At 51.0% G+C, this 22,602-nt stretch overlaps 1 protein-coding gene across 1 annotated transcript in view; it reads right to left on the bottom strand.

Moving 5' to 3' along the window:
* NAA16 (N-alpha-acetyltransferase 16, NatA auxiliary subunit) overlaps positions 1–22,602 on the bottom strand; it is a 116,929-nt gene that overhangs the window by 9,966 nt on the left and 84,361 nt on the right. Inside the window, exons 16-18 of the mRNA XM_075336853.1 lie at positions 19,940–20,048; positions 5,029–5,127; positions 4,783–4,926 (exon numbers count right to left, since the gene is read on the bottom strand). Of these exons, the coding sequence (XP_075192968.1) occupies positions 4,783–4,926; positions 5,029–5,127; positions 19,940–20,048 (352 nt within the window). The remainder of the gene's footprint in view (positions 1–4,782; positions 4,927–5,028; positions 5,128–19,939; positions 20,049–22,602) is intronic.

The raw sequence follows: 22,602 nt of genomic DNA, 5'->3' as shown, positions 1-22,602 counted from the left end.
GTCCAGCTTATCTCCGAAAAGACGTTCCCCTAGGAAGGGCAGGGAAGTCAGTGACTTCTTAGAGGCCGCATCCGCGTTCCAGGACCGGAGCCAGAGGGCTCGACGGATGGCCACATTGTTGCTGGCGGCCTGGGCCGCGCAATTGGCAGATGCCAGGGCTGCATTGAGCAGGTACTCACCCGCGAGGGAAATCTGCGAGGCGATGAGGACCAGGTCCGGATTGGCAGGAATGGCGCGGAGTCTGCAGCGTAGCGTGTCCGCCCAGGACATCAGAGCCTTCGCAACCCAAACCGAGGCAAAGGCCGGTGAGAGGGATGTGCCCGCTGCCTCGAAGGCGGAACGGGCCAACCTGTCAATAGTACGGTCCGTGGGGTCCTTGAGAGACGTACCGTTAGTGAGTGGAAGGACTGTGTGAGAAGACAGGCGGGAGATTGGGGGATCGACCACAGGGGAGCCTGCCCATTCCTTTCGAAGACCCTCAGGAAAGGGATAATGAAATCAATGGACTTACCGCTGGTAAATACCTTGTCCGGCTGTTGCCTGTGGTTGCGCAGTAACTCAGCGAATTCTGGATGTCCGCTGAATGCGCTTTGGGCCCGCTTCATCCGCTTAAACGAGACCTGGGTGGTCTGGGAGGAGACGGGGTCCACCTGTACCTTTGGGCTATGTGCCCACGCTGCGGATTTACTGCGGATTTTGCCGCGGATTTGCCGAAAATCTGCAGCAGCAGCACTTCCAAGCCATTTCAATGGCATTTTGGAAATGCTGTGCCCATGCTGCGGATTTTTCCGCGGCGGATTTGCCGCGGATTTTGATCCGGAAAAATCTGCAGCATGTCAATTATTGTTGCGGATTTTGGTGCGGATTTTTCCCATGCAAGTCAATGCAAGGTGTAAAATCCGCAAGAAATCCGCAGGTCTGTTCCCACAGGCTCTTTTTCCTGCGGATTTGGTGCGGATCTCGCAAACAAATCCGCAGGAAGTGATGTAGGATGGTTCAGGAAGAGGAAGTTTCACCATTTTGTAGTGTAGAGTAGTGGCAGTGTAGTCGTGTTGTGTCCGGACTCTGGATTGCCAGCTAAAAGCAGCTAGTTACAGGCTGCTTGCTTTTAGCTGGCAAAACAGGATCACAGCTCTTTTTTCACAATTCTTTTTTAAAAAAAAATAAAAATGTGCTCCGCTGTATTTTCACTGTCCAGCCCGATGCAAGCGAGCAACTGAGGGCTGTGCTTCTCAGCGGGATAAGGCTGAAGCATTCTCTGCCCCTCCCGCTGAGAAAAACAGTCCTCAGCTGCCCCTGAAAATGGCGGCTCCGTTGTGAAGCGCCATTCTCAGGTGCTGTACCGAGGCTCATCCAGCTGCCCTGATGCATTTGGCTGGCTGGGTAATATAACGGAGTTAATGCCAGTTTTCTGCAAACTGGCACTAAGCCCGAGGTTCATAATGTCATGCCTGTGTAGACACGGCCATTATGAACCTCCGTTTGGTAATAAAGAAAAGAAAACACTTTTTGAAAATTTTTATTTGAAATAAAAACACACAAACATCCCTGATTGCCATCTTTATTACTCCCTGAATCCCCCGACGATAATCCACGACAGCTCCGATGTGCACCCGGCTGACCCGGGCACGGACGTCAGCCGGTCACAGCAGCTGTCAGTGTACGAGATGCTGCAAAGCTCTCTTCCGTCTGCTGGGACCGGCTGACGTCCGTGCCCGGGTCATATGAGTGCACATCGGAGCCCGGCACATCAGCTGGTCGGTGTGCAGTCAGCTGACCAGCCCGCGCTCGCGAATTAAGTCAGCTGACGATGTGCAGTCATGTGACCCGGGCACGGACGTCAGCCGGTCCCACCAGCCGTCAGTGTACGAGATACTGCAAAGCTCTCTTCCGTCTGCTGGGACCGGCTGACGTCCATGCCCGGGTCAGATGAGTGCACATCGGCCAACTATTCAGCTGTCGATGTGCACTCAGCTGACCTGCCCGCGCTCGCGAATTAAGTCAGCTGACCGGCTGACTTCTGTGCCCGGGTCAGCTGATGCTCTGAAGTCAGCTGACCCGAGCTCAGCTATGAACTGAGCTGACCCGGCCAGTGAGTTCTGCCGCTCCCAGCAGCCGGCAGAGAGCTTTCCTGTGATATTGTCCTGGATTAACCTCTGAGGCTTGGGAGTAATAAAGATGGCAATCAGGGATGTGTGTGTGTGTTTCTTTCAATTAAAATTTTTAATAAAAGGTGTTGTGTTTTCTTTTTTCCCAAATGGAGGTTCATAATGGCTGTGTCTACACAGGCATGACATTATGAACCTCGGGCTTAGTGCCAGTTTGCAGAAAACTGGTATTAACCCCGTAATTACCCAGCCAGCCAAATGCATCAGGGCAGCTGGATGAGCCTCGGTACAGCACCTGAGAATGGCGCTTCACAACGGAGCCGCCATTTTCAGGGGCAGCTGAGGACTGTTTTTCTCAGCGGGAGGGGCAGAGAATGCTTCAGCCTTATCCCGCTGAGAAGCACAGCCCTCAGTTGCTCGCTTGCATCGGGCTGGACAGTGAAAATACAGCGGAGCACTTTTTTTTTTTTTTTAAATAACAGTGAAAGGGAACATGGGACCACATTTTTTGGCTATAAGCTGCGGCCACCACCACTGGGTTATTATATACAGCCTGTTAGAATGTAAGAGCCCAGTGGTGTTGGCCGCAGCTTTTCTGTATAAGCACACTGTGAGACTGCTAACAAAATGGATAATGGAGAAGAAAGGAGGGTTGGGACAGGAAATGACACAAAGAGACTTTTTTTTGCCTTCAACAGTCAAAGCTTTATTCAGAAACACATTAGAGTACAATGGACAAAATCCGCATCAAAATCCGCAACGAAATCCGCGTCAAATCTGCGTCAAATCCGCAGCTATGCTAAGGTGCGGATTCTGGGGGAAAGCTGCGGATTTTGAGGCACAAAAATCCGCAGCAACATTCTCTCGTGGACACAAAGCCTTAGGGTCTGGTTTACTGCTTCTATCAGGCTATTCACCATGCGCCGAATATCAGCCGCCTGCTCTGAGTCCAGCAGGAATGCTGCATCGGAATCATCATCGGAGCGGTCAGAAGACTCCCTGGAGTAATGATGGTCTGGACCTGGGGATGAAGGTGAAACCTGGGAAAACCCTGAAGACGAGACCTGGCGGGTCCGCTTCTGAGCAGCCGAGGAAGCCCCTGCGACGGGGCTCACCTGCTCCGGAGGCAATTGCGTCGGGTCTGCGGGAGTCTGGGCGAGCGACGGCAGCAAGCGCAGTGCTTGCGCGATGGTCCGAGAAGCCTCAGAGAGGGAATCTATGGACTGGGACAGGGACGCTAGCCAGTCGGGGGGGGGGGGGTGTGGGACGCAGGACCCTGTGGCATCTGGCGCTGTGGCGTCTGCGGTATCAGAAGCGTCGGCCGAGGAGTCCTGCGGAGGCTGCGAGTCTGTAGAACAGACGGAGCATAGTGGGGCGTCCTGGCCCTGGGTAAATTTGGTTTTGCAGGAGGAGCATGCAAAAAATAAGGCAAAGGGGGCCTGCTTGGGTCGGGTGAACTTAGTATTAGGCATGGTGAAAAAAGAACTCTCCCTGGTGGCTGCTAGGAAGGAGACAGGAGAGGGTTAACTCGTCCCTAAACTAAGAGAACGCTACTTAGTGAGGGCTACTCCTTAGGAGCAGGCTTACCCAGGTCCTGTGTGCTGCCCACCAGTCCAGAAGAGGGAGTCCAGGAGTGAGCTGGCCAGAGAGAGGGAGAACGCCGGCTCGCAGCAGCCTCAGGGGACCAGGAACAGGCTAAAATGGCGAGGGGACGCTGGAGGAGGCTGGGGGAGGAGCAGCGTTCAGGCGCGAAAAACCGGAGTATCCACAGCCCCCACCACAAGCCAGGAGGCTGAGCGGTGGGAGGAGACTGGGCCAGACGACCGGCGGCCAATAGCGATGCAGCGGGGGCGTGGCTAGGACGCAGGAGCGACTAGGCCGAGACCGGGGCCTAAATTTTGGAGTGGGCCGGGGGAAAAGGGTAGGAGAGGTCGGTCCTACCTGATCTCGGCGGCGCCAGCCCAGCGACGGATGCGGTGCAGGCAGGGCGCCCTCTCGTCCAGGAAGACTGTGGACTCCGGGGGAGAGCGTTCTGAGGCAGGGAAGTGGACATCATGATGGGGAAGGAGCCCCCCTGCAGGAGAAGGCAGCGTGAAAGGCCCCCATCGGATCACAAACGCGCTGCGGAGGTCCCATCCCTGCTGTGTGCCCCTGTACGCCCTTTGGAGTGATACCGCAGGGCGAAACAGGGGTGCCCACGACAACCTGCCCACACGAACAAACCCGGGAGTGGTACCACGGGGATGGACGGGGGAGAGGGCCCGAAATCTCAAGCCCCTGCGACCCTGGGGAGTGGTACCCACAGGGCTGCGGAGGATGAGTGAAGAGAATACCTGCAGAGAAAAAGAAGACAGGTATGAGAGCGATGAGCGGCGCCGAAATAAAGGAAAAAAGCGCAAAAAAACAAATGGCTGAGGGGGGCCGAGACGGCCCACATCAGCCTCCTACGACACTAAGCAAAAAACTGATCTGAGCCCGCCTCCGGCTCGGGGTGTATACTGCTAGGGAGGAGCTAACTTTTTATGTTTACTTAGTGTCAGCCTCCTAGTGACAGCAGCATAACCCATGGTCCTGTGTCCCTCCAATGAAACGATAGAGAAAATAAATATACTTCATGGGTTTAGCTTATTTGATCTTGATATTTTTAATAACAGAGTGAATTTATCAATTGTACCTGAAAGCAAATGCTGAATGGAGGTAGGATTGTTTTTCAGGAACTCTTCATTGAAGCTTTCCAGATTCTTGTTGGTAAAGATGATCTTCACTTCATGTAAAAGTACTTTAACCACTATGTCAGGCAGATTACTGTGATCTGAAACTGGAGGTATGGAAAATAAGAAGTATTGTGAAAGCAGCAGCTCTTAATGAGGAGAATTATAAAAACTAAAAATATAGCGGAGGCCGGCATTTCCAGGATTACCTGATTTTGAGAAGCGTATTAAAGACTCATGCAACCATGGATTATTGCTATCAATAGAAAATGCTCTTTTGACAGACTGCAACATCAAGAGGAATTTTCCTACGGTTAAAAAAAAAATGTAAAATGTAATTTAAAATACAGAAGTAATAATAAAACTGAAAAACATTATTACAGTATAAATACTTACACAAAAACGTGCACATAAAATAGATCAACCCATTGAGGACACAGACGTACAGCAGGTTAAATAAGTATTGAACAATGTCACCAATTTTCTAAATAATTACATTTGTAAAAAAGTGTTACTGACATGTTTTCACCAGATGTTGGTAACAACCCATCCAAGCCAAACAGGCAAAGAAATCAAACCATAGATGTCCATAAATTTGTATATTGAGAAATAACACAGGGGAAAAAAAGTGCAGAACAAAGAAAGGGGTGCAAAGAAGGGAATTTTGTTTACTTACCGTAAATTCCTTTTCTTCTAGCTCCTATTGGGAGACCCAGACAATTGGGTGTATAGCTTCTGCCTCCGGAGGCCACACAAAGTATTACACTTTAAAAAGTGTAACCCCTCCCCTCTGCCTATACACCCTCCCGTGCATCACGGGCCCATCAGTTTTGGTGCCAAAGCAGGAAGGAGGAAACTTATAAATTGGTCTAAGGTAAACTCAATCCGAAGGATGTTCGGAGAACTAAACCATGAACCAAAGAACAATTCAACATGAACAACATGTGTACACAAAAGAACAACAGCCCGAAGGGAACAGGGGCGGGTGCTGGGTCTCCCAATAGGAGCTAGAAGAAAAGGAATTTACGGTAAGTAAACAAAATTCCCTTCTTCTTTGTCGCTCCATTGGGAGACCCAGACAATTGGGACGTCCAAAAGCAGTCCCTGGGTGGGTAAAAGAATACCTCAATAAAAAGAGCCGTAAAACGGCCCGCTCCTACAGGTGGGCAACTGCCGCCTGAAGGACTCGCCTACCTAGGCTGGCATCTGCCGAAGCATAGGCATGCACCTGATAGTGTTTCGTGAAAGTGTGCAGACTCGACCAGGTAGCCGCCTGACACACCTGCTGAGCCGTAGCCTGGTGCCGCAATGCCCAGGACGCACCCACGGCTCTGGTAGAATGGGCTTTCAGCCCTGAAGGAACCGGAAGCCCAGAAGAACGGTAGGCCTCAAGAATCGGTTCCTTGATCCACCGAGCCAAGGTTGACTTGGAAGCCTGCGACCCCTTACGCTGGCCAGCGACAAGGACAAAGAGGGCAACAGAACGGCGCAGGGGCGCCGTACGAGAAATGTAGAGTCGGAGTGCTCTCACGAGATCTAACAAGTGCAAATCCTTTTCACATTGGTGAACTGGATTGGGACAAAAAGAAGGTAAGGAGATATCCTGATTGAGATGAAAAGGGGATACCACCTTAGGGAGAAATTCCGTGACCGGACGCAGAACCACCTTATCCTGGTGAAACACCAGGAAGGGGGCTTTGCATGACAGCGCTGCTAGCTCAGACACTCTCCGAAGTGATGTGACTGCCACTAGGAAGACCACCTTCTGCGAAAGGCGTGAAAGAGAAACATCCCTCATCGGCTCGAAAGGTGGTTTCTGAAGAGCCGTTAGCACCCTGTTAAGATCCCAGGGTTCTAGCGGACGCTTGTAAGGTGGGACTATGTGGCAAACCCCCTGCAGGAACGTGCGTACCTGCGGAAGCCTGGCTAGACGCTTTTGAAAAAACACGGAAAGCGCCGATACCTGTCCCTTGAGAGAGCCGAGAGACAAACCCTTGTCCAATCCGGATTGACGGAAAGACAGAAAAGTGGGCAAGGCAAACGGCCAGGGAGTAAAACCCTGATCAGAGCACCAGGATAAGAAGATCCTCCACGTCCTGTGGTAGATCTTGGCGGACGTTGGTTTCCTGGCCTGTCTCATAGTGGCAATGACCTCTTGAGATAACCCTGAAGACGTTAGGATCCAGGACTCAATGGCCACACAGTCAGGTTGAGGGCCGCAGAATTCAGATGGAAAAAAGGCCCTTGAGACAGCAAGTCTGGTCGGTCTGGTAGTGCCCATGGTTGACCCACCGTGAGATGCCACAGATCCGGGTACCACGACCTCCTCAGCCAGTCTGGGGTGATGAGGATGGCGCGGCGGCAGTCGGACCTGATCTTGCGTAACACTCTGGGCAGCAGTGCCAGAGGGGGAAATACATAAGGCAGTCGAAACTGCGACCAATCCTGAACTAATGCGTCTGCCGCCAGAGCTCTGTGATCTTGAGACCGTGCCATGAATGCCGGGACCTTGTTGTTGTGCCGGGACGCCATTAGGTCGACGTCCGGCGTTCCCCAGCGGCAACAGATCTCTTGAAACACGTCCGGGTGAAGAGACCATTCCCCTGCGTCCATGCCCTGGCGACTGAGAAAGTCTGCTTCCCAGTTTTCTACGCCCGGGATGTGAACTGCGGAGATGGTGGAGGCTGTGGCTTCCACCCACAGCAGAATCCGCCGAACTTCTTGGAAGGCTTGACGACTGCGTGTGCCGCCTTGGTGGTTGATGTACGCCACCGCCGTGGCGTTGTCCGACTGAATTCGGATTTGCCTGCCTTCCAGCCACAGCTGGAACGCCTTTAAGGCTAGATACACTGCCCTTATCTCCAGAACATTGATCTGAAGGGAGGACTCTGTCTGAGTCCAGGTTCCCTGAGCCCTGTGGTGGAGAAAAACCGCCCCCCACCCTGACAGGCTCGCGTCCGTCGTGACCACAGCCAAGGATGGGGGCAGGAAGGATTTCCCTTTCGACAGGGAAGTGGGAAGAAGCCACCACTGAAGAGAGGCTTTGGCTGCCCGAGAAAGAGAGACGTTCCTGTCGAGGGACGTCGACCTCCTGTCCCATTTGCGGAGAATGTCCCATTGGAGTGGACGCAGATGAAACTGCGCAAATGGAACTGCCTCCATTGCTGCCACCATCTTCCCTAGGAAGTGCATGAGCCGCCTCAAGGGGTGAGACTGGGATCGAAGGAGAGATTGCACCCCTGTCTGTAGTGAACGCTGTTTGTCCAGCGGGAGCTTCACTATCGCTGAGAGAGTATGAAACTCCATCCCGAGGTAAGTTAGTGATTGGGTCGGTGTCAAATTTGACTTTGGGAAATTGATGATCCACCCGAACCTCTGGAGAGTCTCCAGAGCAGTGTTCAGGCTGTGTTGGCATGCCACCCGGGAGGGTGCTTTGACTAGAAGATCGTCTAAGTAAGGGATCACCGAGTGTCCCTGAGAGTGTAGGACTGCCACCACTGCTGCCATGACCTTGGTGAAGACTCGTGGGGCTGTCGCCAGGCCGAAAGGCAGTGCCACGAACTGAAGGTGTTCGTCTCCGATAGCGAAACGCAGGAAGCGTTGATGCTCTGGTGCAATCGGCACGTGGAGATAAGCATCCCTGATGTCGATTGATGCTAGGAAGTCTCCTTGGGACATCGAGGCGATGACGGAGCGGAGAGATTCCATCCGGAACCGTCTGGTTTTCACGTGTCTGTTGAGCAGTTTGAGGTCCAGAACGGGACGGAATGATCCGTCCTTTTTTGGCACCACAAACAAGTTGGAGTAAAAACCGCGACCACATTCTTGAAGGGGAACAGAGATCACCACTCCTTCTGCCTTCAGAGTGTTCACCGCCTGAAAAAGAGCATCGGCTCGCTCTGGGGGCGGAGATGTTCTGAAGAAACGAGTCGGAGGACGAGAGCTGAGCTCTATCCTGTAACCGTGAGACAGAATGTCTCTCACCCATCGGTCTTGGACATATGGCAACCAGGCGTCGCAAAAGCGGGAGAGCCTGCCACCGACCGAGGATGCGGTTTGGGGAGGCCGAAAGTCATGATGAGGCCGCCTTGGGGGCGGTTCCTCCGGCGGTCTTTTTAGGACGTGACTTAGACCTCCATGAAGCAGAGTTCCTCTGGCCCTTCTGTGGCCTGTTGGACGTGGAGAATTGAGACCTGGCTGAGGGCCGAAAGGACCGAAACCTCGGTTGTATCTTCCGTTGCTGAGGTCTGTTTGGTTTGGACTGGGGTAATGACGAGTCCTTTCCCTTGGATTGTTTAATAATTTCATCCAATTGCTCGCCAAACAATCGGTCGCCAGAAAATGGCAAACCGGTTAAGAACTTCTTGGAAGCAGAGTCTGCCTTCCATTCGCGTAGCCACATGGCCCTGCGAACTGCCACTGAATTGGCGGATGCTACCGCTGTACGGCCCGCAGAGTCCAGGACGGCGTTCATGGCGTAGGACGAAAAAGCCGACGCCTGAGAGGTTAAAGACACAACCTGCGGAGTAGAGGCACGTGTGACTGCATTAATCTCAGACAGACAAGCTGAGATAGCTTGGAGTGCCCATACGGCTGCGAATGCCGGAGCAAAAGACGCGCCTATGGCTTCATAGATGGATTTCATCAGGAGCTCTATTTGCCTGTCAGTGGCATCCTTGAGCGATGAACCATCTGCCACTGCTACTATGGATCTAGCCGCCAGTCTAGAGACTGGAGGATCCACCTTGGGACACTGAGCCCAACCCTTAACTACGTCAGTGGGGAAGGGGTAACGTGTGTCATTAAGGCGCTTAGTAAAGCGCTTGTCCGGAAATGCTCGGTGTTTCTGGACTGTATCTCTGAAGTTGGAGTGATCGAAAAACGCACTCCGTGTACGTTTGGGAAACCTAAATTGGAATTTCTCCTGCTGAGAAGCTGACTCCTCAATCGGTGGAGCTGGAGGAGAAAGTTCTAGCACCTGGTTGATGGACGCTATAAGGTCATTTACTATGGCGTCCCCTTCAGGTGTATCAAGATTGAGAGCAGCGTCAGGATCAGAGCCCTGATCTGCCACCTCCGCTTCATCCTCCAGAGAGTCCTCATGCTGAGACCCTGAGCAGTGTGATGAAGTCGAGGGAAGCTCCCAGCGAGCCCGCTTAGCCGGTCTGGGACTGCGGTCCGTGTCGGAGTCCTCACCGTGGGACCTAGGAGTCACCCCAGGAGCACTTTGCTGCGCCGACCGAGTGGGGCCTGGGGGCAATGATTCAACAGTGCCCGGGGCCTGTGTTACAGGTCTGGACTGCAAAGCTTCTAGTATCTTAGCAGACCATCTATCCATAGACTGAGCCATGGATTGTGAAAGAGACTCAGAAAGTTTCTCAGCCAACACTGCAAACTCTGTCCCTGCCACCTGGACAGTGGTAGCCGGTGGTTCTACCTGGGCCGAGGGTCCCACCCGTGGCTGAGGCTCCGGCTGAGTGAGTGTCACAGGGGCCGAGCATTGCACACAATGAGGGTAGGTGGAACCTGCAGGTAACATAGCCGCACAAGAGGTACAGGTTGCAAAATAAGCCTGTGCCTTGGCACCCTTGCTTTTTGTGGATGACATGCTGTTGTCTCCTCTTGTAGCAATCAGTGAGGGTATATAGCCAAAAGCAAATAATGCGGCCGAACAGAGCAAATGTATACAGTATATGGATATATATATATATACTCTTCGGCACCCGGGGGGGCCAGCATCTGGTAACCGGTGCGGCTTACCGACCGCCCTCAGCGGTTGTGTGTCCACCAGATTCCCTGCCTGGGCCTCCCAGAGCTGTGGAGCTCGGTCTGAAGTTCTCCACCGGCAGAAGTGCTGATAACAATGGCTGCCAGCGTTCTCAGAGGAGGAGGGAGCCGTGGGCGTGCCTCAGAAAGTGCGGGAATCTGGTGCCCCACAGTGCTCAGTGAGGGGGGAGGAGGATACCTAGTATGCTCCAGCCCTCACCGCTGACGTCCAGTCTAGCGTCCCGCCCTTACCCCTGACTGGCAGGCCCGGGGGCGGGAGTATGCGGTACTAGGCCGCAGAAGCCGGGGACTAAAGTTAGTAACCCGGCCGGCAAACAGGCGCGGTCGGCGCGGTAGTCCCGGCGACACAAAACACACAGCAGCCGCTGCAGCGTCTGTTACACAGGCGCTCTATGCGCCGTCCCCAAGGGGACACAGAGTACCTCAGAGAAGCAGGGCCTGTCCCTGATGATACCCGATCTCCTGTCCGTCAGATTCCCCCAGGGGCTGCGGAGGGAGCCCAGTCCCAGTGCATGGTGACCGGTTAGGATCCCACTTCTCCCAGAGCCCCTAAGGGATGGGGAAGGATAACTGCATGTGGCTCCAGCCTTTGTACCCGCAATGGGTGCCTCAACCTTAACAGCACCGCCGACCAGAGTGGGGTGAGAAGGGAGCATGCCGGGGGCCCTGTTAGGGGCCCTCTTTTCTTCCATCCGATAAAGTCAGCAGCTGCTGCTGACTAAAATGTGGAGCTTGCGTGAATGTGTGCCTCCTTCAACACAAAGCAAAACCACTTACTGAAGAATAACATCAGCTGGTTCAACTAATAGCCTATAGAAAGGTGTATTATTACCAAGGTACCACACAAGAAACATCTCATGATGGGTAAAATGAATGAGCTGTCTCAAGACCTTTGCAACCTCATTATTGCAAAACATACTCATGGCATTGGTTACAGAAGAATTTCTAAACTACAGAAGGCTCCGGGTGAGCTCTGTTGGGACCATATCTCAGATTTGGAAAGACAATAATTTCACTATAAGCTGGCCACATCCACATGCTCCACGTGCAATTTCAGACAGAGGAGTGAAAAGAATAATCAGAAGAGTTGACCAAGAGCCAAGGACCACCTGTGGAAAGCTAAAGAAAGACCTGAAATAAACAAGTACAGTTGTATCAAAGAAAACAATAACTAATACATACACTTAACCTCTATGGCCTGTATGCACACTCACCACACAAGACCTCATTGATGAACAAAAACCATGTTCAAGTGCACTTAAAGTTTGCTCAACAACATTTAGACGTGCATGTGAAATACTGGGAGAATATGGGCTGGTCAGATGAGACTAAAATTGAACTCTCTGGATGCCATATACACACCATGATTAGAGGCAAGAAGGCACTAAATATAACCGCAAAACACTGTACCAATAGTAAAGTTTGGAGGTGGGAACATCATGGTATGAAGAAGTGTTCAGCATACAACCCTGGCAAACTTCATATAATTGATTGGATTGCAACGGAAGAATGGGCAAAAATTTCAGTCTCTCGATGTGTAAAACTGATAGACCCATACCCCAAGCGACTTAGAGCTGTAATTGCAGCAAAAGGTGGCGCTACAAAGTATTAACTTAAAGGGGCCGAATAATATTGCACATGCCACTTTTCACTTTATTCTTTTTTACAAAAGTTTTAAATAAGCAATACATTTCATTCAACTTCACAATTGTCTCCCACTTGTTGTTGATTCTTCACCATAGCATTAACATTTTTAACTTGATGTTTGAAGCCTGAAATGTGGGAAAAGGTTGAAAAATTCAAGAGAGCCGAATACTTTCACAAGGCACTGGACATAACTTAACTTATGGGCATACATGATTACATTTTTTTTTTGCCTGTGTGGATTAAATGGGTTGTTACCCACATCTGGTAAGAAATTAATGTCGAGAGCACATTCAAAAATATATTTACTTAAAAAATTGGTGAGGTTTTCAATACTTATTTCAATTGCTGTATTTGTCCCATAGTTTTAAAGGTGAATCAACCTATAGACATTAAAGGATTAAGGCTCTCTTCACATCTTGCCTTTAAGATTATCAAGCAACAGATGCAACAAGTGCATATTTATTTACATTTGTTCTGCCAAATAACCATTCATCGACTACTACTACAAAAAAAAAAAAAGAGAGAATTTTGTTTACTTACCGTAAATTCTTTTTCTTATAGTTCCGTATTGGGAGACCCAGACCATGGGTGTTTAGCTTCTGCCTCCGGAGGACACACAAAGTACTAAACTTAAAAGTGTAGCTCCTCCCTCTGAGCTTATACACCCCCTGGTGAGCAGACCCAGCCAGTTTAGTGCAAAAGCTGAAGGAGAATAGCCACCCACAAGTAGAACAGAGCAAGAGCCGGAACAACCGGAGACTCTGTCCACGACAACAGTCGGTGAGAACACGCGGAACAAGAAAATTGCCAACAGGCAACAGGGAAGGTGCTGGGTCTCCCAACACGGAACTATAAGAAAAAGAATTTACGGTAAATAAACAAAATTCTCTTTTTCTTTATCGTTCCTTTGGGAGACCCAGACCATGGGACGTTCCAAAGCAGTCCCTGGGTGGGAAATAAACAGAAAAAACTAAGAAGTAGGCAGAACCTAACTTCACAAATGGACGACAGCCGCCTGAAGGATGCGTCTGCCCAAGCTCGCATCTGCCGAAGCATGAGCATGCACTTGGTAGTGCTTCGAAAAGGTATGCAGGCTAGTCCAAGTGGCAGCCTGACAGACTTGTTGAGCCGTAGCCTGGTGCCTAAAAGCCCAAGAGGCACCGACAGCTCTGGTCGAATGTGCCTTGATCCCCGGCGGGGGAGGCACCTGAGTACTCTGGTAGGCGTCCGAAATGGTCGATCTAATCCAACGGGCTAAGGTCGGCTTAGAAGCAGAGAGGCCCTTGCGCCGACCTGTGGTTAGTACAAAAAGAGAAGTGCACCGCCTAAGTGCTGTGGTGCGAGACACATAGATCCGGAGACCACGCACCAGATCCAGGGTATGCAGCGCTTTTTCAAAGCGATGAACAGGAGCCGGACAAAAGGAAGGTAGGGTAATGTCCTGGTTAAGGTGGAAAGGAGAGACCACCTTAGGAAGAAAGTCCGGAGTCGGACGGAGAACCACCTTGTCTTCATGAAAAAACAAAAAAGGTGACTCCGAAGAGAGCGCAGCCAAATCAGAGACTCTCCTGAGGGAAGTTATGGCCACCAGAAAGGCCACTTTCTGTGAAAGCCGATACAAAGAAACTTCCCTAAGAGGCTCAAAGGGGGGTTTCTGCAAAACCATGAGAACCAAATTAAGGTCCTAGGGATCCAAGGGCCGCCGGTAAGGCGGAATGATGTGAGACGCGCCCTGCATGAAGGTGCGGACCTGAGCCAGCCGAGCGAGACGCCGCTGGAACAGAACTGACAGAGCTGAGACTTGTCCCTTGAGAGAGTTGAGGGACAGTACTAGCTCCAGTCCGGACTGTAGAAAAGACAGAAGGGTCGGCAAGGAGAAAGGCCAAGGAGGATGGTCGATAGAGCGACACCAGGACAGGAAAATTCTCCAAGTCCTGTGATAGATCCTAGCGGAGGAAGACTTACGGGCCCGAGTCATAGTGGAGATGACTTCAGGAGGAATACCAGAAGCCGTCAAAATCCAGGACTCAAGAGCCACGCCGTCAATTTGAGAGCCGCAGAATTCAGGCGGAAAAACGGACCTTGCGAGAGTAGGTCTGGACGGTCCGGGAGATGCCACGGCATCTCTACGGACAGATGGAGCAGGTCTGGATACCAAGCTCGCCTGGGCCAGTCCGGTGCAATGAGGATGACTCGACGGCCCTCCATTCTGATCTTGCGCAGGACTATGGGCAAGAGAGCTAGAGGGTGAAACACGTAGGACAGACGAAACTGGGACCAGTCTTGAACCAGAGCGTCCGCGGTGAAGGCCTGAGGATCGTGGGAGCGAGCCACGTAAACAGGAACTTTGTTGTTGTGACGGGATGCCATTAGGTCCACGTCCGGAGTGCCCCATTTGAGGCAGATTGACTGAAACACTGCCGGGTGCAGGGACCACTCGCCACCGTCCACGGTTTGATGGCTGAGATAATCTGCCTCCCAGTTTTCCACGCCTGGGATGTGGACTGCGGATATGGTGGACTTGGAGTCCTCCACCCATTGAAGGATGCGTTGTACCTCCAACATTGCCAGGCGGCTGTGTGTCCCACCTTGGTGATTGATGTAGGCAACCGCTGTTGCGTTGTCTGACTGGACTCGAATGTGCCTGCCCGCCAACAGGTGGTGAAAAGCTAGGAGAGCTAGAAGCACGGCTCTGGTTTGCAGCACATTGATTGAAAGGGCTGACTCGGACGGAGTCCAAGTGCCCTGCGCTCTGTGGTGGAGACATACCGCTCCCCAGCCGGATAGACTGGCATCCGTGGTGAGGATCACCCAGGACGGGGCCAGGAAGGAGCGCCCCTGGGACAGAGAGAGGGGCCGAAGCCACCACTGAAGAGAGCTCCTGGTCTGTGGCGACAGAGCCACTAAACTGTGTAAGGAGGAAGGCCGCTTGTCCCAACAGCGGAGAATGTCCAGCTGCAGGGGGCGCAGATGGAACTGGGCAAAGGGGACAGCCTCCATTGACGCCACCATTTAACCCAGCACCTGCATCAGACGCCTGAGGGTATAATGGCGGGGCCTCAGCAGAGAGCGCACCGCCAGTTGGAGGGACTGCTGTTTGACTAAGGGCAACTTCACAAGTGCCGGCAAAGTCTCGAACTGCATCCCTAGGTATGTGAGACTCTGGGTCGGAGTCAGAGTGGATTTGGGCAGATTGACCAGCCACCCGAATTGGGCTAGAGTGGCGAGAGTGAGCGAGACACTCCGCTGACAGTCTGCGCTGGATGAAGCCTTGAGTAGAAGGTCGTCCACTGCTGCCATGACCTTGGTGAATACCCGAGGGGCTGTGGCCAACCCGAAGGGGAGAGCCACAAATTGGAAATGATCTTCTCCGATTGCAAAACGTAGCCAACGCTGGTAAGAAACTGCAATTGGCACATGCAGATAGGCATCTCTGATGTTGATGGACGCCAGGAAATCCCCTTGGGTCATTGAGGCAATGACTGATCGCAGAGACTCCATGCGAAAGTGCCGCACCTGAACATGCTTGTTGAGAAGCTTGAGATCCAGGATGGGCCGGAATGTACCGTCCTTTTTGGGGACTAGGAAGAGATTTGAGTAGAAACCTCTGAACCGTTCCCGGGCAGGAACCGGTACAATTACTCCGTTGGCCTGCAAGGATGCCACGGCCTGTGAGAAGGCGGCGGCCTTGGAGCAGGGGGGAGTTGAGAGAAAAAATCTGTTTGGCGGGCTGGAAGAGAATTCTATCCTGTAGCCGTGGGAGATGATATCCCGCACCCATTGATCGGAGACGTGTTGAAACCAAGCGTCGCCAAAGTGGGAGAGCCTGCCACCGACTAAGGACGTTGCTGGAGCGGGCACGAGGAGGCTGCCTTAGTGGCAGCACCTCCTGCGGTCTTCTGTGTACGCGCTTTTGGGCGCCAGTTGGATTTCTGGTCCTTGGCTGAGTTAGTGGACGAGGCCGAGGGCTTAGAGGACGACCAGTTGGAGGAACGAAAGGAGCAAAAACCTCGACTGATTCCTACCCTGGGCAGATTTCCTGGCTTTGGTTTGTGGCATGGAAGTACTCTTCCCGCCAGTAGCTTCCTTAATAATTTCATCCAGCTGTTCTCCGAACAGCCGGGACCCAGCAAAAGGGAGCCCAGCAAGGTACTTCTTTGAAGAAGCATCTGCCTTCCACTCTCGAAGCCACAAGATCCTGCTGATAGCGAGGGAATTAGCCGAAGCCACCGCAGTGCGGTGAGAAGCCTCCAGCATGGCAGACATGGCATAGGATGAAAAAGCTGAAGCTTGGGAAGTCAAGGCAACCATTTCGGGCATAGATTCCCTGGTGAGGGAATGCATCTCCTCTAGAGAAGCAGAGATGGCTTTGAGAGCCCACACTGCTGCAAAAGTCGGGGAAAACGAGGCCCCCGCCGCTTCATATACGGATTTGGCCAGAAGGTCAATCTGGCGGTCAGTGGAATCCTTAAGGGAGGTGCCATCAGCCACCGACACAACGGTCCGGGCTGAGAGCCTAGACACCGGGGGGTCTACCTTTGGGGACTGAGCCCACTCCTTGACCACCTCAGGTGGAAAGGGAAAACGGTCATCAGAACCACGCTTTGGGAAGCGTTTGTCAGGACAGGCCCTGGGCTTGGTCACAGCGGCCTGAAAACTGGAGTGGTTAAAGAACACACTCTTTGCCCTCTTAGGCGAGGTAAACTGGTGCTTTTCTGCCAGAGAGGGTTGCTCCTCTGATACTGGCGGATAGAGATCCAGTACAGAATTAATGGAAGCAATCAAGTCACTAAGATCTGAGTCACTTTCGGACAGATCAATGGGGCACATGGCGTTAGCCTCCGAGCCCCCTGTAAAGGCATCCTCCTCATCCTGCGAGTCCGCTCTTGAATCAGAGCCGCGGGAGGAGGAGGGAGAGGGAACCCTGCGTCTCTTCTTAGGAGGACGGGGTCTGGGATCTGATGATGAATCCTCTGTGAGCTCCGGTCCTGAGAGAGCCCTAGCAGCAGAGGCACCCTGTGAGGAGGGCTGATGCAAATTCAGCAAAGTCCTGGACAGAAGTCCCATGGACTCAGCAAAACACTGGGAGATAGACCTAGAAAAGGATTCTACCCAAGCCGGGGGCTCAGCCACAGGAGCGGGAGCAGCCTGGGAGACCACTGGGGGAGAGACTCCAGGCTGTGGCACCGCCAAGTTAGAGCAGACATCACAATGTGGATAGGTGCTCGGTTCTAGCAGCAGGAGCTTACATGCAGCGCATACAGAGTAAAGCTTTGGAGCCTTGCTCCTTGTGTGAGACATGCTGCTGGAGTGGGGGCTCTGCCAGAGAATGAACCCCAGAGAGTATATACAGAGGTCCACAACCAGAGACCGGTTGTGGCTTACCAGACCGCTGTGCTGTGCAGAGCGGTGTTGTGTGCCCTCCAGATCCCGAAGCCCGGACCCCCAAACACAGCACCTCAGCAGGGATGCAGAACGCAGACCAGCGCTGAGTGAACTCTGAGAAAATGGCCGCCGGAGCGAAGAGAGGGGGCGGGACTTGCATGAAGAGCGGGATCTGGAGGGCCATAGAGACCTACAGGGGAGGAGACACGCACAGCAGTGGGGAGTGTCCCTCCCCTGTGCAGAACGGCCGCCGGGAGGAGCCGCGCTGTCCCTCTGCATGAGTGACATGCGAGGGCAGTGAAACGAAATTAGGCCTCCGGCGAAGCCGGGTCCTAAATTTGAGCGGCGAGGCCGACGCGCAGGCACCATCGGCGCAGTTCTCGGGCGACAGCTAGAGAACCTGCCAGAAATGTCAGTAAATACAGTAAGCACACTCTCCCCAAACAATAAAGCACAGGGACCCCCAAATATAAACATCTCAGGTATTTGGGGATGAGTGCTCCGGTCCAGCAGGGTCCTGAAGGGCTGCGGATGGAGACCGGTCTCCTGCCAGGCAATCAACCTTACAACACCGCCGACACAGTGGGGTGAGAAGGGACATGCCGGGGGTTCAGACGTGGACCCGCAGTTCTTCAAACTCATTCCAAAAGGAAAAAATCATATGAGAATGCATGTGTGGATGTATGCCTCCTGAACACAAAGCGATAAACTGGCAGGGTCTGCTCACCAGGGGGTGTATAAGCGCAGAGGGAGGAGCTACACTTTTAAGTGTAGTACTTTGTGTGTCCTCCGGAGGCAGAAGCTAAACACCCATGGTCTGGGTCTCCCAAAGGAACGATAAAGAAAAAAGAAGTACGGTATTTTTCAGTTTATAAGACGCACCGGCTTATAAGACGCACCCCAAATTTAGAGTGAAAAATAAAAAATGTGGAAAAAAAAAATGGGGTCAGTCTTATAATCCGGTCTTGGATTGGGACTAAGAGCAGTGAACGCTCGAAACACGTACCATCTACCATTCCCCTTATCTCCATGGGGATTTTTATTGCTTGGGATGTGATTTCATCACCTTTTTAATGCATATCCAATAAAGACCATTTTATATTATTTGGACGTGGATGCTGGAATCTTCTTCTCTGTTTGGAATCTTCAGCCTGGCCGGCTTACTTCCCGTGCACCTGTCCTCCATTAAAGTCTCCATCAGAGTGGGTGAGCTGAACTTTTCCTTTCCTTAGTTTATAATCCGGTGGTGTCTTACTGGGAGCGAGTGGCAGCGGTGCACGAGCAAGGTCAGAGGAGGTAGGGGCGGTGGTGGAGTTGGGCAGGTGACCTAAATGTTAACTGCGGGCACAGTGAGGCAGGCACCTTCCAGAAACAGTCGGCAACGCGGGCTTCAAAGAAATGACGTCCGGAGACAGAGTGTCCTCAGATGGAGCGCTCAGCTCAAGATCTCATTTGAGCACGCGCTACCTCTGGGCGCTATTTTCTTTAAGTCCGTTGCTGGGAGATCTATGGGCCGGAGGCAGCGCGAGTGCAGATGAGATCTTAAGCAGAGAGATCCATCTGCGCACGTGCCGACGCCGGGTGCCGTTATTTGAAGTTCGCACCGCCGACATTTTCAGGATGGCACCCGCAGCCCCAGCACAGCGCCCGTGGACAGCAGCCCCAGCACAGCGCCCGTGGACAGCAGCCCCAGCACATCGCCCGTGGACAGCAGCCCCAGCACAGCGCCCGTGGACAGCAGCCCCAGCACAGCGCCCGTGGCCCGCAGCCCCAGCACAGCGCCCGTGGCCCGCAGTCCCAGCACAGTGCCTACAGCATTGCTCCTGCAACCCCTCTCCATCATCACCAGTAAGCAACATCCAGATTATAAGATGCACTCCTCATTTTCCTCCTAAATTTTTGGGGATGAAAAGTGCATCTTATAATCCTAAAAAAAATATACAGTATTTAGATGGTGAAATCACAAACGCTATATGAATGTTTCAGAGCGTAAATTGTACATTTGTTTGGTGCTTGCTATACCTATTAATTTTGACAGCAAGACTAAATCCATTTGTTAAAAATATTGCAAAATGGAAAGACCCTCAAAAAATATGGTCTATTAACGTGCTTAGATTTTTTAGTAAAACAGATTCATTACCACAGCATTGCTTCCATGCTACATGGAAACCATGATGCTAGTGTGAACAAAGCCCAATACAGAATAAAAAATATAAAAAAAAACCAAAAATACAACAGCCGGTATGACATCAGCAACCATGCTATGCATTGTGTAACAATATAAGATTTTGCTGGACTTACCTTTTCTAAAATAGATCTCAAATGCCAATAAATGTGTTTGGATATTGTTAGAGGCAAGAGTTTTCAATGGTGTCAGGAATTTGATCGCTTCTTCAAGTGGGTTTTCTGACTGTTTTGAAGAAAGAAAATAAAACAAATAGTGAGGCAAGTTGCAAGTAAGAAGCATACCAAGTCTATAAATCTTTTAGTAATTATATAAAATCAAGAAAATTATAAAAAATATTTTCAATGAGAAAAACTGTTCATGTCTAGTTAGTTGAAGCATCAAAATATTAGTTCACTGAACAATATCGTCTCTTTTAGGCTATGTGCCCACGGGACCATGTACCCGCGGAATTTGCTGGGGAAAACCTGTGGATTTATCTGGATTTTCTAGATAAATCCGCAGGTTTTAGCAAGTACAGACACTCCCCATGTTATCCTATGGGACATGGGGAGTGTCTGTGTCCATGCTGCGGTATGTGCTAGATGTCCTGCAGACGCACATAACTGCATGTCAATTATTCCTGCGGACATATCGCATCTCCACTATGGAGATAGAGGCCAGGACTTCTGCAGGTAGGTCGCATGAATGTCCGCAGGTTTTCCGCAGATATTTCACTGTAATCCAGCAGCAATGGATAGCTGCGGATTCCGGGGATCAGCTGCAGGAAGCCTGCGGATATATCCGCAGGTGCGAGCTCCTGTGGGCACATAGCCTAACAGTAACAGCTATCACTAAATGTTAATGAAAATGAGATGGTCATAATTGTAACTGAAAAAAGTATAAGACAAATCCCCAAATTTTCATATTTATTGCATATCCACAAAATGGGATACCCCCAGAATATGCCTTAAATGCATAGTTTATTCGGGTCCCACCAATGGGACTTTCATCTATCTCGAGAATGGAGCTCTATACTGCCTGGCTGTCAGTTATAATATCCATACAAATTAATAAAAATTCCAAACTCCTCTTCACCGATGGCCATACAGATCAGGGTTCTATTCTTGAGAAAGATGAAGGTCCCATAAGTGGGATCTACACTATACATATATGGCATATCCATGGGATAAATGAGATAGGAATAGTGGGGGAAAAAAATTTAGTCAGCCACCAATTGCGCAAGATCTTCCACTTAAAAAGATGAGAGAGGCCTATAATTGACATCATAGGTAGACCACAACTATGAGAGACAAAATGAGAAAACAAATTCTGAAAATCACCTGGTCTGATTTGGCAAGATTTTTTTTTGCAAATTATGGTGGAAAATAAGTATTTAATCATCTAAAAACATGCAAGATTTCTGGCTCTCACAGACATGTAATTTCTTCTTTAAGAGGCTCCTCTGTCCTCCACTCAGTACCTGTAGTAATGGCACTTGTTTGAACTTGTTATTAGTATAAAAGACACCTGTCCACAATCTCAAACAATCACACTCCAAACTCCACTATATTGAAGACCAAAGAACTGTCGAAGGACACCAGAAACAAAATTGTAGCCCTGCACCAGGCGGGGAAGACTGAATCTGCAATAGGCAAGTAGCTTGGTGTGATGAAACCAACTATGGGAGCAATAATAAGAAAATAAAAGGACATAGAAGACCACTGATAATCTCCCTCGATCTGGGGCTCCACGCAAGATCTCACCCCGTGGGGTCAAAATGATCACAAGAACGGTAAGCAAAAATCCCGGAACCACACAGGGGGACCTAGTGAATGACCTGCATAGAGCTAGGACCACGGTAACAAAGGCTACCATCAGTAACACACTACGCTGCCATGGACTCAGATCCTGCAGTGCCAGACGTGTTTCCCTTCTTAAGCGTCCTGAAAAGCTAGAGGCACAGTTCGCTCACAAGGTCCAGCTTGCTTAGTGAACTCTCCTAAGGATGAGAGGGAGACTGACACAATAAAGAGAGCACGATATCTTTGTTAAGGTAAAATGACAAACCACCCTAGGAAGAAAGGATGGGCTCAAATGCAGGATCACCTTGTCCTGGTGGAACACCAGGTATGGGGAAACGGCAAGAAAGAGCTGTGATTTCTGCCACTTGTCTGATTGAGATGATGGCTACCAGGAAAGCAACCTTCCAGAAGAGAGAGACAGAGAAACGACTTGTGGCGGCTTGAAGATTTGAAAGGAGACTTCTCAAGAACATCCAGAATGAGGTTAAGATCTCAAGGCTCTACGGGGGTCGATAAGAAGGAAGAGAATTTGCAACCCCCTGAAGGAAAAGTTCTGATCTGAGGGCAACATGCCAAATTTTTCTGAAAAAAGAATGGAAAGAGCCAAAACCTGACCATTTAGGGAGTTGACGGACACTGGAAAAAGACCAAAAGGGAAGGCAGAGAAATTACCATGGTGGCGACCTGTTTGGTTCGCACTGACAGAAAAAGGCCTTCCAAGTACAGTGGTATATGCAAGGGGAAAAAGGCTTCCTCGCCTTGATCATGACCTGGATGATTTAAATCAGAGAAATGAGCGTACCATAATACTACAGCTTCAAAAGTCATGCGGTTGAACTGAGTGACTAAAAATTCTGGTCGAATAGCGGGCTCTGTGAGAATAGGTCTGGAATATCTGAAAGTGTTAACTGAATGTCAGCTAGAAGGTTGATTACTTCTGCATAACAAGGTCTTCTGGGCCAGTCTGGAGCCACAAATCTAACGAGTACTCTATC

This window comes from Anomaloglossus baeobatrachus, chromosome 2 (genome assembly GCF_048569485.1).
Source record: "Anomaloglossus baeobatrachus isolate aAnoBae1 chromosome 2, aAnoBae1.hap1, whole genome shotgun sequence".
NCBI lineage: Eukaryota > Metazoa > Chordata > Amphibia > Anura > Aromobatidae > Anomaloglossus > Anomaloglossus baeobatrachus.
This window is presented reverse-complemented; position numbering and strand designations above follow the sequence as displayed.